This window comes from Rutilus rutilus (genome assembly GCF_951802725.1).
Source record: "Rutilus rutilus genome assembly, chromosome: 3".
Classification (NCBI taxonomy): Eukaryota; Metazoa; Chordata; class Actinopteri; order Cypriniformes; family Leuciscidae; genus Rutilus; species Rutilus rutilus.
This window is the reverse complement of record NC_140211.1, coordinates 13,469,389-13,486,922: the sequence shown is the minus strand read 5'-3', so window position 1 is coordinate 13,486,922 and position 17,534 is coordinate 13,469,389. Positions and strand designations below refer to the sequence as shown.

Here is a 17,534-nt window from a genome sequence, read left to right as displayed (position 1 = left end):
GTTCATTCTCGTGTTACGCAGCACGTTTGAGCTTCAGCAAGAACCAATCAGGTTCATTCTTGTGTTACGCAGCACGTTTGAGCTTCAGCAAGAACCAATGAGGTTCATTCTCGTGTTACGCAGCACATTTGAGGTTCAGCAAGAACCAATCAGGTTCATTCTCGTGTTACACAGCACGTTTGAGCTTCAGCAAGAACCAATCAGGTTCATTCTTGTGTTACGCAGCACGTTTGAGCTTCAGCAAGAACCAATGAGGTTCATTCTCGTGTTACGCAGCACATTTGAGGTTCAGCAAGAACCAATGAGGTTCATTCTCGTGTTACGCAGCACATTTGAGGTTCAGCAAGAACCAGTGAGGTTAATTCTCGTGTTACGCAGCACGTTTGAGCTTCAGCAAGAACCAGTCAGGTTCATTCTCGTGTTACGCAGCACGTTTGAGCTTCAGGAAGAATCAATCAGGTTCATTCTCGTGTTACGCAGCACGTTTGAGCTTCAGCAAGAACCAATGAGGTTCATTCTCGTGTTACGCAGCACATTTGAGGTTCAGCAAGAACCAGTGAGGTTAATTCTCGTGTTACGCAGCACGTTTGAGCTTCAGCAAGAACCGGTCAGGTTCATTCTCGTGTTACGCAGCATGTTTGAGCTTCAGCAAGAACCAGTCAGGTTCATTCTCGTGTTACACAGCACGTTTGAGCTTCAGCAAGAACCAATCAGGTTCATTCTTGTGTTACGCAGCACGTTTGAGCTTCAGCAAGAACCAATCAGGTTCATTCTCGTGTTACGCAGCACGTTTGAGCTTCAGCAAGAACCAATGAGGTTCATTCTCGTGTTACGCAGCACATTTGAGGTTCAGCAAGAACCAGTGAGGTTAATTCTCGTGTTACGCAGCACGTTTGAGCTTCAGCAAGAACCGGTCAGGTTCATTCTCGTGTTACGCAGCATGTTTGAGCTTCAGCAAGAACCAGTCAGGTTCATTCTCGTGTTACACAGCACGTTTGAGCTTCAGCAAGAACCAATCAGGTTCATTCTTGTGTTACGCAGCACGTTTGAGCTTCAGCAAGAACCAATCAGGTTCATTCTCGTGTTACGCAGCACGTTTGAGCTTCAGCAAGAACCAATCAGGTTCATTCTCGTGTTACGCAGCACGTTTGAGCTTCAGCAAGAACCAATGAGGTTCATTCTCGTGTTACGCAGCACGTTTGAGCTTCAGCAAGAACCAATGAGGTTCATTCTCGTGTTACGCAGCACGTTTGAGCTTCAGCAAGAACCGGTCAGGTTCATTCTCGTGTTACGCAGCACGTTTGAGCTTCAGGAAGAATCAATCAGGTTCATTCTCGTGTTACGCAGCACGTTTGAGCTTCAGCAAGAACCAATGAGGTTCATTCTCGTGTTACGCAGCACATTTGAGGTTCAGCAAGAACCAGTGAGGTTAATTCTCGTGTTACGCAGCACGTTTGAGCTTCAGCAAGAACCGGTCAGGTTCATTCTCGTGTTACGCAGCATGTTTGAGCTTCAGCAAGAACCAATCAGGTTCATTCTTGTGTTACGCAGCACGTTTGAGCTTCAGCAAGAACCAATCAGGTTCATTCTCGTGTTACGCAGCACGTTTGAGCTTCAGCAAGAACCAATCAGGTTCATTCTCGTGTTACGCAGCACGTTTGAGCTTCAGCAAGAACCAATGAGGTTCATTCTCGTGTTACGCAGCACGTTTGAGCTTCAGCAAGAACCAATCAGGTTCATTCTTGTGTTACGCAGCACGTTTGAGCTTCAGCAAGAACCAATCAGGTTCATTCTTGTGTTACGCAGCACGTTTGAGCTTCAGCAAGAACCAATCAGGTTCATTCTCGTGTTACGCAGCACGTTTGAGCTTCAGCAAGAACCAATCAGGTTCATTCTCGTGTTACGCAGCACGTTTGAGCTTCAGCAAGAACCAATGAGGTTCATTCTCGTGTTACGCAGCACGTTTGAGCTTCAGCAAGAACCAGTCAGGTTCATTCTCGTGTTACGCAGCACGTTTGAGCTTCAGCAAGAACCAATGAGGTTCATTCTCGTGTTACGCAGCACGTTTGAGCTTCAGCAAGAACCAGTCAGGTTCATTCTCGTGTTACGCAGCACATTTGAGGTTCAGCAAGAACCAGTGAGGTTAATTCTCGTGTTACGCAGCACGTTTGAGCTTCAGCAAGAACCGGTCAGGTTCATTCTCGTGTTACGCAGCACGTTTGAGCTTCAGGAAGAATCAATCAGGTTCATTCTCGTGTTACGCAGCACGTTTGAGCTTCAGCAAGAACCAATGAGGTTCATTCTCGTGTTACGCAGCACATTTGAGGTTCAGCAAGAACCAGTGAGGTTAATTCTCGTGTTACGCAGCACGTTTGAGCTTCAGCAAGAACCGGTCAGGTTCATTCTCGTGTTACGCAGCACGTTTGAGGTTCAGCAAGAACCGGTCAGGTTCATTCTCGTGTTACGCAGCACGTTTGAGCTTCAGGAAGAATCAATCAGGTTCATTCTCGTGTTACGCAGCACGTTTGAGCTTCAGCAAGAACCAGTCAGGTTCATTCTCGTGTTACGCAGCACGTTTGAGCTTCAGCAAGAACCAATGAGGCTCATTCTCGTGTTACGCAGCACGTTTGAGATTCAGCAAGAACCAATCAGGTTCATTCTCGTGTTACGCAGCACGTTTGAGCTTCAGCAAGAACCAGTCAGGTTCATTCTCGTGTTACGCAGCACATTTGAGGTTCAGCAAGAACCAATGAGGCTCATTCTCGTGTTATGCAGCACGTTTGAGCTTCAGCAAGAACCAATCAGGTTAATTCTCGTGTTACGCAGCACATTTGAGCTTCAGCAAGAACCAATGAGGTTCATTCTCATGCGTCAAGCAGGTTCAGTTGAGCTTCTGTTTATGTTCGCTGAACAATGCTTAATTGTTAATAAATGGGACAGAAATCATTCAAATTTCATCAAAAAGATCTTCATTTGTGTTCCGAAGATGAATGTAAGTCTCACGGATTTGGTACGACATGAGGGTGATGACCAAATTTAAATTTTTTGGTGAACTAACCCTTTAAGTTTAAAAGTGTAAAGGGATATTTGGATTCACGCACTTATATAATTTTTCCCTTCTCATCCCGAATTCCGTTCCTCCTCAAAAACAAACAGTCGCTCATTAGCATGTGTGACCCGCTGGTGGTAAGCACTTATTTCCACTTGAGCGCAGAGAGAGAATTAAACCAACAAGAGGCGCTCGAGGTAGGTGGGCTGTATGCCGTCTTTATGGGGACGGTTTATGAGGATTTAACAAATGCAAGAAGACAGGCAAAACATTCAGCGGGTGGAAAGGGGAGGGGGAGATCGGAAGGGCACGTTGGTAAAGTTTGTGCTCGTTCAAGGCTGGTTTGCAGTAGTTGTAGTCTTGGGTGGCCGTGGATGTACAGTCCATTGTTTAATGGGTGTATGTGTGCTCTCTCCCTGTAATTTTCTAAATGTGACAGGAGCTTAAATGTGTGTGCCAGGATCGAGTTATTTGTGCCGCGTTAACACAGTTCTTTTGTGCTCTCCTCTTTGGGCCGAAAGAGCTCTGTAATTATGCTGATAATCAAGACTGTCACAGATTATACTTCAGCAAAAAAGCTTTTCTTGTTTCATTAGAGAAAGGACCACCAACATCCAAACAAACCCTGAGCTTGTTGCACTGTCTATATCCCGTTTGTTTGAAAACGGATTGTATCAGCCACACGGTTAAATTATGATATTCAGCATTGGAAGGGAGATATATTCTAATCTCTAGAATATCTAAAATGTCTAAAATATGTGAATTCAGAGATTTTTGCCCTGAATTGACTGAGATCAACCTGAACCAAAAACTGAAAACTAAACCAAAATCTCTTTAAAGGACTTTGACCACATTAACTATGTAAAAATTTCTTAGTCTGTAAACTCCTTGTATAGACATGTAGGGTATGAGTAGATGGTGTGTCATTCGTTTTTAGAGTCTTCTATTTTGCAGTGTCTCATAGAAAACAAGTGTGATACTTGAACTATTCATTTTGATGTTTTAACTCATAATGTATCAGTGTTAAATGTATATAATTTGTAGAGCAGTCCAAAGCAATTGCTCTTGGTTTTGATTTTAATATTGCTTTCAGGAACCTGACATCAACCTGAACCAAAGATCGAAAACCAAATCAAAATCTATTTAAAGGACATAATGACCAATATAAGCTACGTAAACTAGTTTATATAAACAATGTAACATTTATCTTGGAAGTATACAAATTTAATTTATTTTATTATAATCTTTCATTTGGCTTATATTTTAATCTGAAATATTTTAAGAATTATATTTTTGATGCAATGTTTATGGATTTCAACATGAATAGTTAAGTGCCAAACGTGGCAGCCATTCATTTATGTGATAATCCAATAAATAGTATTAACATTAAAACACTACTAATAATATGTTTGGTATTCTTACGGCAAAAAAACATGAAACATGCAAAATCGGACTGTGTCAATTTACACTAATTATGGATGAAACAATGATGTCATATTATGACATCATATTACATGAGTGTTTTCCTACCGGCAGAACACAGAGTCCATTGTGAGACAAAATTACAGTGAGACTAAATTACACGTGTTGCATCTTCCCAAAAGAGGCCTGACAATAAACTTGCTGTGTTTACTGTTTGAGACTGTAGTAGCAATTTTAGGAAAAAATCCTTTTGAATATATGATAATATGTTATTGTTTGATTGTACTATAAATAAATAAGTAACATTATATAATACATGTTTTTTTTTTTTTTTTTTTTTTGTAGGCTAATTTAAATAAATAAACATTTTATAATAAATATTTATTTTTATTAACTGCATATATGTCTTGTGAATTGTAATAAATAAGTAGGCTAAATAAATATTTCACTTGACAAAAGTGCAGCACCTATGTAGGCAGCTAAAGGTATTGACACCGCCAGTAGATTGCTTTTAGCGTGTGTGTGTGTGTGATCCAGCCCGGGTTTTCCCTCACACCTTTATCCAACGTAACGTTAGCCTACTATGCGTTTGAGTGCATGAGTGTGTGAGAGAGATCGAGCCTTGTTTACAGCGTCAATTCAACGGAGAGAGACTACATGATCTACTCCACATCCTTCACATCTCTTAAATGAAAACAGATCCGATCCTTCAAAAATCATATGTGCCCTCCATACTCCGATTCTTGAAGAGAAAAATCAAGCTTTGAAATCTCAGACTGAAGATGGTGGGAGGCTGAGAGAGACCATTTTAAAGCCTGGACGAATATTATTTGGCATCTTTCTGAGTTTCTTCACCGATTTTAGGCCTTTAAAAACGCTGGATGAGAAGTACAGGGCATCTTGCAGCTGATGAAGATCACACACACTTACACACACTCGTCCAGACTGTTTTAGCCAGCGGACCTGAGCGGGTTTCACTCAACTACAGCGAAAACCAGCCTGCGAGGAGACCTGCAACGTGTTTTCCCCATTTTTCCCACGCCATGGAGCAGGGAATTGCGGATTATCAAGCCGTCACGTGTTTTTCTTGGTTATTTTCACATAAATCGACAAGGAGAAGCAGTAAAAAATAATATCAAAAACGTTTAAGGAGCCCGAGAATCAGTGCGGTTGAATCCGCCTCATGGTGTGGGCATAACGGGCTGAGTCTGCTGGAGAATCTCGCTGGGGTGTCTGGAGGGTCATTTATCCCAGCAAAACACCATGAAGATGGAAGAAATTGGTTTTCTTTGATTATTTCCAGCTCATTTTTATCTATATTTTTGCTTTCACCCCCTCCATAAGGAGGCACTAAGCTGGATAAACCAACTTTGATCATATTTTTGTACTGAGAAGACTTCAAGAGTCAAGCATCATCTACTTTGAAGGGTTGAGCTGCCTCCCCTATTTTGTAATATATATTTTTTAAAACAAGTGTTTGCCTTGTTTTTGTACAGGAATGAGGTCTAGCAGACAGAGGCGATATTGGACCATGTTTTGTGGTCTGGTGCTGGCCCTCTCCACACTCTGTCATGGAGAAAGTAAGTTATAGTGAATGCATATGGATTATTAGAGCAACATATAGCCTAGTTGTTGCTTGGTCTAAGAAAACCTTCACTTTTTTTTTTTTTTTTTTTTTGCTTTGTGATTTCACGTGTAATGAATGTTATAAGCTTTCATTTGTGATGTATGGCAAAAAAAACTGTTTCAAATTTCAGACCAACCTGTTACTTTTCACTTAAATGCACGTGGTCCCTGCTTTCCTTGATTTACATGTTTCATAATAGAAAAGACATGGGAACAGGCTTATAATATGCGTCACAGAGTGTTTTGTTTATGCAAAGTCAACTTTGGTCATGCTACCACTGCCATTTAAATGGTCGTTTCATAGGCATTTTACTTCTATATCTATCAAATAATTCTGGAATATAGTGTCTAATTGTGTTTTACAAGTGCCATCATGTGCACCTGTAGATATAGATCTATACTTTAGCAGAAGTATGAAAGTCAGACTTGAGTTATCATGACCATGTTATAGCAGCATGGGAGATTTTGTTGACAGTATCTGTTTAAAGTAATTATATACCAAGGTTCTTTAATAGACTAGAAGTTAAATGCATTAGTGTAATTTCCATGCTAACAAAAATATGTTCTAACTAAGAACGTTTTGCTAATGTTACCGTAAAGTTATATTTCTGAATGTTCAACATTCAGTTTTTTAAATGTTTTAAAAATGGTATGTGAACGTTAGAGAAAACATGAGGGGAAGGCTTTCTATATTTCTCATTTATGGGAACCTTACGTTTGAATGTTTTCTGAATCATCTAGGCTGTAGTGTTGTTTAAAAAACAGTAGACTAACGTCCAACTAAAATGTTTCAGGAAAATGTTCCATGAATGAGTAAAATGTTTGTGCTACTGTTTTGATAACGTTAAAGACCAGATAACTTTAAACGAACATTAACGTTACTGGAAGAATGTTTGTTTATATCTTTGCAAGAAACTTGCCAGAATGTTAGGGAAGTTCTGAGAGCGTTCACTGTTGGCTTGGTTATCCCTAAGCCAGTCCTTGAAACAATAATAATGTTTATTTCATATAAGATAGCCTACTCTGGAAATCAGACTTTAAAACTCAAGTGCTTAAGTTCTGGTTTTTAATCCTTTAGTAATGTTTTGACCTTCTCATTTTCTCTTTGCAAGCGTTTGATCTTCCTAAACAGTTTTAATTTGTTTTATGTACAACTTGAGTAGTCTCACAACTGTTTAATGTAGAGTTTGATAAATCACATACATGTCACTAACTATTAAGGGCTGGCAAAATTGGCCACAGATTATCATTTGTTTTCTTTGGTTAACGTAACTAACAGATAATATTGATGTAAGCGTGGTTGGTTACAGTTTGTGCGATTGCTGTCAGGAAAGGGCTGGTCTCTGTTAGGTTAGTAGGATACATTGGACGCTGTGATGTGGTTGCCAGTAAATGAAAGTGATTTTAGAAGAGAAAAAACCATGACATGCTCTGTTCGGGCGTGTTTGTTTACTTGTTACTGTATGTCTCATGTTGTTCATGCTGTGTTGGGTTTGGAGAATTAACTATTGCATGCAAACATGCTGGAAGAAGTGAGTCATTTTTATTATTAGATTAATAATAAAATGGGCTATGCAAATTTGCTTCTGTTTTTCCAAGCGAAACTGTCTTGAGTTCATCAGTTATACTAAAATTGTCCCCATACGTATGTGAAAAACATGCAAGATATTTTTCTCTTTAAAATCAATAACCCAGCAAGTTCTACAAAAAAAGCAATTTTAGCTTCCCCTTAATGTTTGACCACCACAAAATTTCCATGTTTCCAAGTAAACTGCAAATAAATACCCCCTGATTCATCCGATTCATCGAGAGAGAGGGAGGAAAAAAAATCAGTTTTTAAAATAGAACATGCAAAAACACCCGCTCTAGCAAAACAGACCCGGTTTTGTTGATTGGAAGAGTGAGGAGTTTGTGAAGTCTGTGTAATTGGGTTTTACTGTTAACCCCAGCGGTTGCAGGGCAGCGAGGTAGCGAGGCAGAGGAGGTTCTTAGTGGAAATCCTAAGTATAACCTGTCTCTCTTGGCACAGGACGGTTAGAGATTCCCAGTGGGGCATAAATGTGGTTCCGGTTAACTGGTTGATTTATCTCGAGATCAAACGATTTGTTTATTAAGTTGATCTGCATTTTTGGTTGGGTTAAAGCAGTTTTTGCGTCTTTCTTTAAATACACAGAGTGATTCTCGTACATCCACTTGTCAGTTTAAAAATCATTTAGTTCTTTTTTTTTAATCAATATTTTAATAGCGATTTCTGTAATTTTATCAAACAGGATGGAATGTTTTAGAGTTCCAAAAAAGCATCACATAACTCATCAAATGCATCGCTGATACTAATGTTTGTGCTGTTGTTTTAGTTCTAAAAATGATGTCATTTCTTAGAGGTTGATGTCATAAAAGATGCTGTTGTTTTAGTTCTAAAAATGATGTCATTTCTTAGAGGTTGATGTCATGAAAGAATTGTTAGTGATTTTAGAAAAGACTAAAAAGTGATATTAAGGAAAACCTACGAATTGATTCCAAGTTTAAAACGATATCCCCAATATGCTTAGTTTAGAGAAAAATAAATATAAAGAAACACCTTTAATGTTTATTTAAAGCCATTTTGTTGTGGATATTTAAAATTCACACCATGTTCATTTATTTGTTTTTGTGATTTAAATGAATAGTTCACTTAAAAATGAAAGTTCTGTCATCATTTACCCACCCTCAAGTTGTTTCTTTCTTCTGCTAAACACAAAATAAGATATTTTGAAGAACGTCGGTAACCAAACAGTTGATGGACCACATTGATTTTCACATAATTCTTTTCCCTACTTTGGAGGTCAATGGGTTACAGACATTCTCAAAATATCTTCCTTTGTGTTCAGCAGAAGAAAAAAATTCATACAGGTTTGAAACAACTTGAGGGTGTGTAAGTGATGACAGAATTTTCATTTTTAAGTGAGCAGTTCCTTTAACTAATATGATTGCCATTTTTAAAAGTTAAATCCTTTTTTACCCCAGTTTATTGAGACATATTTGATGGGACAAATGTAAACATACAAATGTAAACAATTGCAGAAATATATTTGTAATGTATGTAAGATACAAACTTTTGATGTCAGCATTGAAATGATGAGCAGAGAAAGTACCGTCTGAACTTCTGCTAGCAAAAATATGAGGCCTTCTTGTTTTTTGGTTTCGTATCCCATTTCCATATGAACGCATTCTGTTGCGATCTGTTTTGTTGTAGAATTTGAAGTGTTAGGATTTACTAGCTTGGGTTAAAAGCTCCCCCCCCCCCCCCCTGCTTCATTTCTAAACAGTGACATCAGTTTATGACCTAATTTCCAAATGCCTCCACTCTGCTACCTTTGAGAGTTCGCTATGGTGGGCTGGAATTGGGTTATCAAATGTAAACATGAGATTTGGAGAGCCATCAAAGCAATAAAGATAGCACTGTTTACTCAGCAGTGTGAAAATGTTTGAGTCCGCAGACAGACTGGGTGCTGTCTGTCTTCCAGCGTGGTGAAAGATGCTTGTTTTTGCCAAAGCTTAATTCTGTTTTCTAGCATAATGAATATAATACAGCAATGCACACTTGTTAGAATCAGAATTTAAGGATGACTATAAAAGAAAGGACATTCAAGAGGAAGGAATGGGCCTTATCTCTCTGAGATTATCTAAGATTTAAAGGGTTATAAACTCTAGGTAATGTTATCTTTTAAAGTTTCATTTAAGCTCTGTAATTCAAGAGCTCTATAATTATCTTATTGCATTTTCCAGGGTTCCTTTTTTTTTAGCTCGGCCTAAATGTTTTAGCATCTTTCTTTGTGTTTTGCCTGTGGGCAAATCACGCCGTGGAAAATAAACAGCATAAAGTGTGGTAGTGAAAGCAGAGATGTCTGTCTCAGGATACCTGTCATAAAAACACAAAAATCTATCTTATAAAGGCTCCCTCATGGCTCATGGCAGTGTGTCAGTAGCAGAAGAAAAACTGCAGTTGGTTGAAACTTCTCACACGTCTCTGGCTTGACAGTCAGTAAATAAGTGTTAGTTTTTTTGGCCTAAATCATTCGACTTGTGTTTATTTAGCGCTTGGTTAATTCTTTTGTGTACCTACATTTTGTCGTCATTTACTCACTCTCAAACCTATTTGCAATATTCTTCTTCAGTGAAACATAAAAAAAGATAATTTAAGGAACATTCAGGTGCAAACAACTTTGAAACCCAAGATATCTTCAAAATGTATTCTTTTGCATTTCACTGAAGAATGAAAGTCACACAGGTTTGGAATGACACATAAGTAAATTGACAGTTGCGATGCACCAACTGACCTTGAATATTTGAACGAATAGATTGATTTCCATAAATCAATCTATTCATTCAAATATTCAAGGTCAGTTTTTAGCATCATTAAAATCTCTCTTGAAAGCATTGCTACCTGTGACTGTTGAATATTACTGTTGAATTGCATTGATTATCTTCTGAATATTTCTGTTTTCCTCCTTCCAGTCTGTGGTCCAGGCATTGACATTGGCAATGACATCAGTAATTTCAAGCGTCTGGAGAACTGTACAGTGGTTGAGGGATACCTGCAGATCCTCCTCATCGGAGGCAAAAACAATAACAACCAGGAGATCTTCCGCACCCTCAGTTTCCCCAAACTGACCATGATTACGGATTACCTTCTCCTCTTCCGTGTATCCGGGCTGGACAGCCTCAGCACCCTCTTTCCTAATCTCGCTGTGATCCGGGGCCGTAACTTGTTCTACAACTACGCCCTGGTCATATTTGAGCTGACCAGCCTGAAGGACATCGGCCTCTACAACCTGCGGAACATCACACGGGGTGCGATACGAATTGAGAAGAATCCCGAGCTCTGCTACTTAGATTCTGTGGACTGGTCTCTCATTATGAATGCTGAATTGAACATTAATGGAAATAAACAGTCCAAGGAGTGTACAGATGTTTGCCTGGGAATCAATGAGGACAACCCTCAGTGTATCAAGACCAACTTCAACGACAATGACAATTACAGATGCTGGAACTCCTACCATTGCCAGAAAGGTGAGTTACTGGGTTTCTTTGTCTTTATGTTTTGCAGGCCATTTTTTTGCCATTGTTGAGAGATCTGATCCGCTTTTTCAGACAGCAAAGTCAATATCTGATGTGTTGACATTGGATGGTATAGTGATGATATGTAGTAGTTTGCGATATGAGGAAAAAGTCAGCAAATACTAGTGAATTCGGACATGGCTCCTGACAGTATTGCATTTTTTATGATGTTATACATGTTGTCCCAACTGTAATTTGGATAAGGTTTTTAAACATCAGATTTTTTTGCTGTTCAGACTGCGGAAAACTAAACCGAATTAAGTCATGTATACGGCAAAAAATCTGAAAACTTGCTGCTTAACTACCATAGCAAATTTTATCGTTGAAGAAATTAACTAGCTAGTCACGACTGTTTCCTGAAATCGTATTGTCGCAAATTGGCGTTCAACCACGTTGGTTAATGATGTCATGCAGGTGGTGGAGTAATAACTTCTTTTAATGAATCGGTTTGAGATCAAATTAATGCTAGATGTTTTGCTATAAATTACGGACATGGCATCTGAGGACTATTTCTCATACTTCTCAGTTATTTTGCTTTATTTTCAGATTCAGTCATAGGCTCGTTCTTACGTAGTAAAGCATGTTCGCAAATGCGCACTCTTCAAAACGACGCTTTAAATCTCAAACTAAAAGACGTAAATGACGCGTATGTATTCTAAATAAAAGATACAGATTGTACTGAATGTCAGCTTGCTTATTTGGCTCAAGATAAGTATTTGAGTCGACATGTCATGCAAACAAGAAACTATGCTTCTAACCACAGATCGAGAGCTGTCGTTCCAACCACACAACTTTGCCATGCTGTTTGCGAATGTTCGTTGGAGCTATGGTTTCGGGAAACACGACTCGTTGAACTATGCTGATAACGACGGAACTTGCGATCATAGTTGACTAACGATGCTTTCGGGAAACACACCCTGGTTTGGTTTCGGGAAACGCCAATGTTGAACTATGTTGGTCACAAGAGAACTTGTAGTTGGCTAACGATGCTTTTGGGAAAAACACCTCTTAAAGAGAACTTAAAATGTACAGTTTGTGCAATTGGACTCTATTGTACCCCTTGTGGTAATGTTGAGAATAGTTGTTTTAAATTGCTGCATTTCGCAAGCTAGTGTTTATGTAGAGGATCATGTTTTGTGCAGTTTCTGTCTGTCAGTCAGTGATCTCCTTACATCCAGGCATCTATCAACACAAAGCTTTTCTCCGGTTGTTATCAGTTAAGAAGAGCGGGGTCATCCAGCATTCATTCTTATAGTAGGCTTCATATCTTGGCTGGTTTATGTGTTACAGTGAAGAGAAGAAGAAAGTGCAAATTTGCTACAGGGCATATTCTAGTATTTTAGTTTTTTCTTTGACTTAGGCTACTTTCACAATGAAAAATGAAGTCTGGTCATTGCAGGGGGTTTCATATGTGCTAGCTAGACTTTTAAGATAATGGTCTAGTCTACAGGAAAGTTTGTGTCCGGAAGCGTCCTTGAAATATCGAATTCCTGACCGTGGTAGTGAACCGGATAAAAACAAAGCAAATTCGTTAGAGAAATATAACTTTTTTTTTTTTTTTCATCAAGATGAGAAAAACGAGGTGAAAAAGATCCAGAAAGCCACTATAAACTTGAAATACATGCAGATCGCATGCATGGAGAGGTCTGGTTGTAGTCTTCCACTATTGTGGTTTTTTTGGACAGAAGGATGCTGCAGTGGCAGACAAAGCGCCTCTCTCTGAAGGCAAAATACTTTAGCAGTTCCTCCCACTTTCCATATAATTACCTTGTTTTCCTTTAACACAGATGTTTCTTCAAGGGCTGGTAGTGGTTTCCAGTCAGTCTGCCTTGCCTTTTTTCTTCCCAGCTCTTTAATTACCCAGTCAGGACTTGTTGTTCACCAGCCTTGTACTTTGCATTTCAGCTACATTTAGAGTAGACAGAGCTTACTGCAAATGTCTACACACAGGAAAGAGCCCACATCAGATAGACTACTTAACAGTTCAAGTTGACTTGAGTTGCAAAATATTCAGCAGATCTGGAACAGTTATCATCTTGTTGCTGCGCAAAACTCTTTTCGCTACGATGCTGGGGTGTTATATGTGGTGGCTAAGGGATAGTTCAGCCAAAAATTAAAATTGTCATCATTTACTCAACCTCAAGTTGTTCCAAACCTCCATACATTTCTTTGTTCTGCTGAACACAAAGGAAGAATATTTTGAAGAATGTTTGTAACCAAACAGTTGTGGGGCACCATTGACCTCCATCGTATGGAAAAATAAATACTATGGAAGTCAATGGTGCCCCAACAACCATTTGGTTACAAACATAAAACAAATACAGACTCTCAAGCACCATTATGACTTTTGTTGTGTTTTCCAAATCTTTTGAAGCCATACACAATAGCTTTGTGTGGGGAATAGTCATAAATGTAAGTATTAACGGAAGATCTTGACATTAGCCCTTTCTCTCCATGGTGAGAGTAGCAGCGATGTCTGATTCCTCAAAGAATCGTTTGTTTCAGTCATATCTTTTCAATAAATCACTATGTCTGGTTTAAAATCGAAATGATTTGTTCAAGAATCACTTCATTTTGCTGACACAATGATGTGTTTTGTTTGAATATCAAATAAAAATTTTGTCTGTTTCTCACACAAATGACTTCAAATGACTTGGAATATATTGTGTCGTGTGGGCTCTTATGCTACTTTTGTGTGCTTTTTGAATGTGAAGAATTCAGATTTACATTGCAAACGCATATTTTTCTTCAGAAAAAGTTTGACTCATCAGAAAGAGATCCTGTAAAAGACAGCAATGCGAGGTGATTACATAACAGTAACTGGCAAACCCAAACATGACCTTTTCAATACCTTGTTAGCTACAGTTTGATCATAACACTAACCTTGAAGCTGTAAATGTCACACGTATTGGATATTTATCGCAGTAACAGATGCGTCAGTGCAATGTGAGACCTTATAGGGGTATTTTCCTTTGCAGCACAAAATCTGCATCAGGCAAATAGGTCATAAAAAGTTTCGATGTTAGATTGAAATCTAAATTATACTTTGTTTGGATCACACTACGTGTTGTTTGTTAGCCATTTTCTGTGTTTGCGAAGAGCTTTGCTGTTGTCTGTTTGCGTCTTTGTTTATTTTACAGGTTAGAAGTATCTTATAAGTTGTTTGTGGAAAATAAATTGTCCAGACCAGAACGGCAGCTCTGGAACGTGTCTTTTGAAGATGCGAATAAGGAATTCTTGGCCGTCTGGTTTGCCGTGATGTTCTTTAGGACGGCAGTAGAAGTGAGTTGGATGTCTGCCATGAGATTTGATGAAGTAGTGAGATTTTGGAGTGGTTTTTCACAGGTGACAGGTGAATGCTTTCTTTCATCTCTCTGCTGACCACCGTTGGGTGGAGACCAAGCGAAAATGTCACTGAAATGTCAAGCGCTTTAGCCGAATAGATTACAATGTCTTATGACTCAGAACTGGAGATTTCTTCTTTGCTCTGAATACCACAAGGTATTAGGCAGTTTTTAATTTGCTGTGTAGTTGGTTCTCCCATTTTCTTTTTCATGCAAACACTAAGTCAAAAGGTGTGCGCTAATAGATTCCGATCCATAAAACGCTGACAGGAAAGAGCACCAATAAGCAAAAACAAGTTTGCTTATTAAATTGGTACAAAATGTTATGTGGCCTTTGTTAGTCTGAAGTAGTCACTGCCACAAAGCTAGGGTGGTTGCTAGGGCGTTGCTATGCAGTTGCAAAAGTAATCTCGGATGTTCAGTTGAAGGAGTTCATTTTCCAGCAAAGCTGTTTTCATCAATGCAGTATATAACTTAGTTATTGTTCAAGTGCAAATATAAGCAATCATTTTTTAAGAAGAGTGTATATATATAACAATAAATATTTAAAATATAACAAAAAATACACATAAAGATACATAAATTTGATGTGTATATAAAAACGTGTATGTAAAACGTAATGTAGAGTTGTTTTGAGGTGGAATATATAAAATATGTATTTAGACATCATATTTGATACTATAAATTATGTAAAAATTACAGTGTATAAAAACAGTGTTAGGGTTTTGTAGTAACTTTTGCAGTAGGGTTTTTGGGTTTTGTAGTTTTTTAGTAATCTCTAACACCAAGTATGAGCAGCAGCAGTAATGTGACGCTTGCCTTGGCAAACACCACAAAAAAAAAACGTGCACGTTTGTCAATGCTTTCTGAAAAATGGCCAGTGTAAAGAACCGAAGGCGAAAACGTTTGTTTTGATTTCAAATGTAGACGTTTAACTACTACCAATGTGGCTGACTAAGTTACGAGCACAGGCTCTGTTATCTAGCCGAAGAACGAGCCGCGGCGCCCCGCGGGAGGGAAAGCACTCATCACTTAATGAGCTGCCTCTGAGTGATCTCATCCGCTCTGCACCACGGCCGGAAACATTCAGCCCCCGACAAACGCTTGGGGGACTCTCTCAAAACGGCCGACCGGAGAATGGGGGCCTTGTTTTAATTACCGTCCGTTTATCTTGCCCACATGTAAAGGCTGGGTTTCTGCCTGGCCAGGCAGCACAATAGTGTGACTTCCTCTTTGTGTTCTGCCTCTCCCACATACTTCATTAACCTCGGCGGACAGTATAACTCTTTCACCGGAGCATTGTGTCTTCGCTAGAACGGCTCAATGCTGAAGTCACTGTCAAAGACACAGTCTGCCCTTGATGGTGTCATGCAGAATTGTCTTGGCTGTCATCAAGGTTACATGTTTGTCAAACTTTGTTGTGTGGCTAACAACAGTTTGTTTTAGACAAGAACTGCATGTGACGGTTGAGTTCAGTGGAATAGCTGCATGCTAGTGTAATTTATGGATGTCTGGAATAGATAATCTTTTCTTGCCCCAAAAATAAAAAACGTATAAAATGTTTTAAATAGGGCTGAGTTAAATATATCAATTTCTCAATTTTAATCGCTCACAAAAATACATTTTTGATATATTTATGGTAGGAAATTTACAAGATATCTTCATAGAACGTGATCTTTACTTAATACCCTAATCATTTTTGGCATAAAAGAAAAATCTATAATTTTTACCCATACAATGTATTGTTGGCAATTGCCACAAATATACCCGTGCGACTTATGACTGGTTTTGTGGTCCAGGGTCACATATCGATTCCTAAATCCCAAGAATCGATCTTTCAGTCTATGCTGTTTTTAATTTGATGAATGAAAAAAAGTTTTGTAGCGTGCCTTCAAAATAAATCACAATAAGCTTTGTGCTTTATTACTTGTTGTTGATGTGAAACAAAGTCTCAGCTTTCGAATTCTGTCCAATTTTTTTTAAACAAAATTCAAACAATAAATATTGTTTTGGTTTTCTTTAATGTGGTGCGACTGAATAGATGGAATTTCTTGCATATTCATTGTATTTTTACTTCAATACTTTGGTTCTTCAATATTTAATGTATCATGTTTTTATGATAGCCACCATATAAATGTTTATATATAAAAATATATAAAAAACGGTTGAAACATTGTCCATATGTATTACAAATGCATTAGTATTATTATTATTATAAAAACTTAATTATGTGTAATTTAAATGTAGCCTACAAATCAGTTATTTTAACCTTTAATATTATAGTGTTGTTCCCTGTATAGTACAGTTTCCAGTTCTGTACCCGGTAGGCCCTAATTAATCTGTCTAATTTAATCTAATCAGAATCGAATCACAAGCTTGTGAATCGCATCGTGCAATTTGTTTCGATGCCCAGCTCTAATACACATTGTGAGAATGTTTTCATGGCAATGAGATAAATACTCCCAAGCCTATCATTTCAAATGACAAAAATTCTCATTACCATAATGCGAAAAGGAAAAATAATAAAGTGCGATTGTACACCATTATAGTACTTGTTGTATTGCCTTAATAAAAAAAATATTGTCCAATATTGTTCATTATTATATAAAGAACGTTTTTTTTGTCATAGAGATTTTGGGCAGAATCATGTCTAACATGATGTTAAAGGGATAGTTCACCCAAAAATGAAAATTCTGCGATCACAGCAACTTGAGGGTGAGTGAATGATGACAAAATGTTCATTTTTGGGTGAACTGTCCCTTTAAGATGCCAACATAACTTGCATAGAATGGCCTTTTTTTATTTTATTTTTTTATGCTATTTTATTTTGTTATTTTAAATTTATTTGATTAATTGTATATTATTATTATTATTATTATTATTATTATTATTATTTTCCTTTTGTTTTTGGTGTGAAATATGACGTAGACCCACCAGTGTAGCATTATACAGGCTTGTACATTGAGTCCCGTTTGTCATTTAAGTGCACACTTCGT

The 17,534-nt window shown here is 38.2% G+C and overlaps 1 protein-coding gene across 1 annotated transcript in view; it reads left to right on the top strand.

Annotated features, from left to right (window-relative positions):
* Positions 1 to 5,062: 5,062 nt before the first annotated feature.
* The window catches only part of igf1rb (insulin-like growth factor 1b receptor), an 83,250-nt gene continuing 70,778 nt past the window's right edge, over positions 5,063 to 17,534 (top strand). Inside the window, exons 1-2 of the mRNA XM_084404245.1 lie at positions 5,063 to 6,051; positions 10,592 to 11,146. Of these exons, the coding sequence (XP_084260371.1) occupies positions 5,970 to 6,051; positions 10,592 to 11,146 (637 nt within the window). The 5' untranslated portion in view covers positions 5,063 to 5,969. The remainder of the gene's footprint in view (positions 6,052 to 10,591; positions 11,147 to 17,534) is intronic.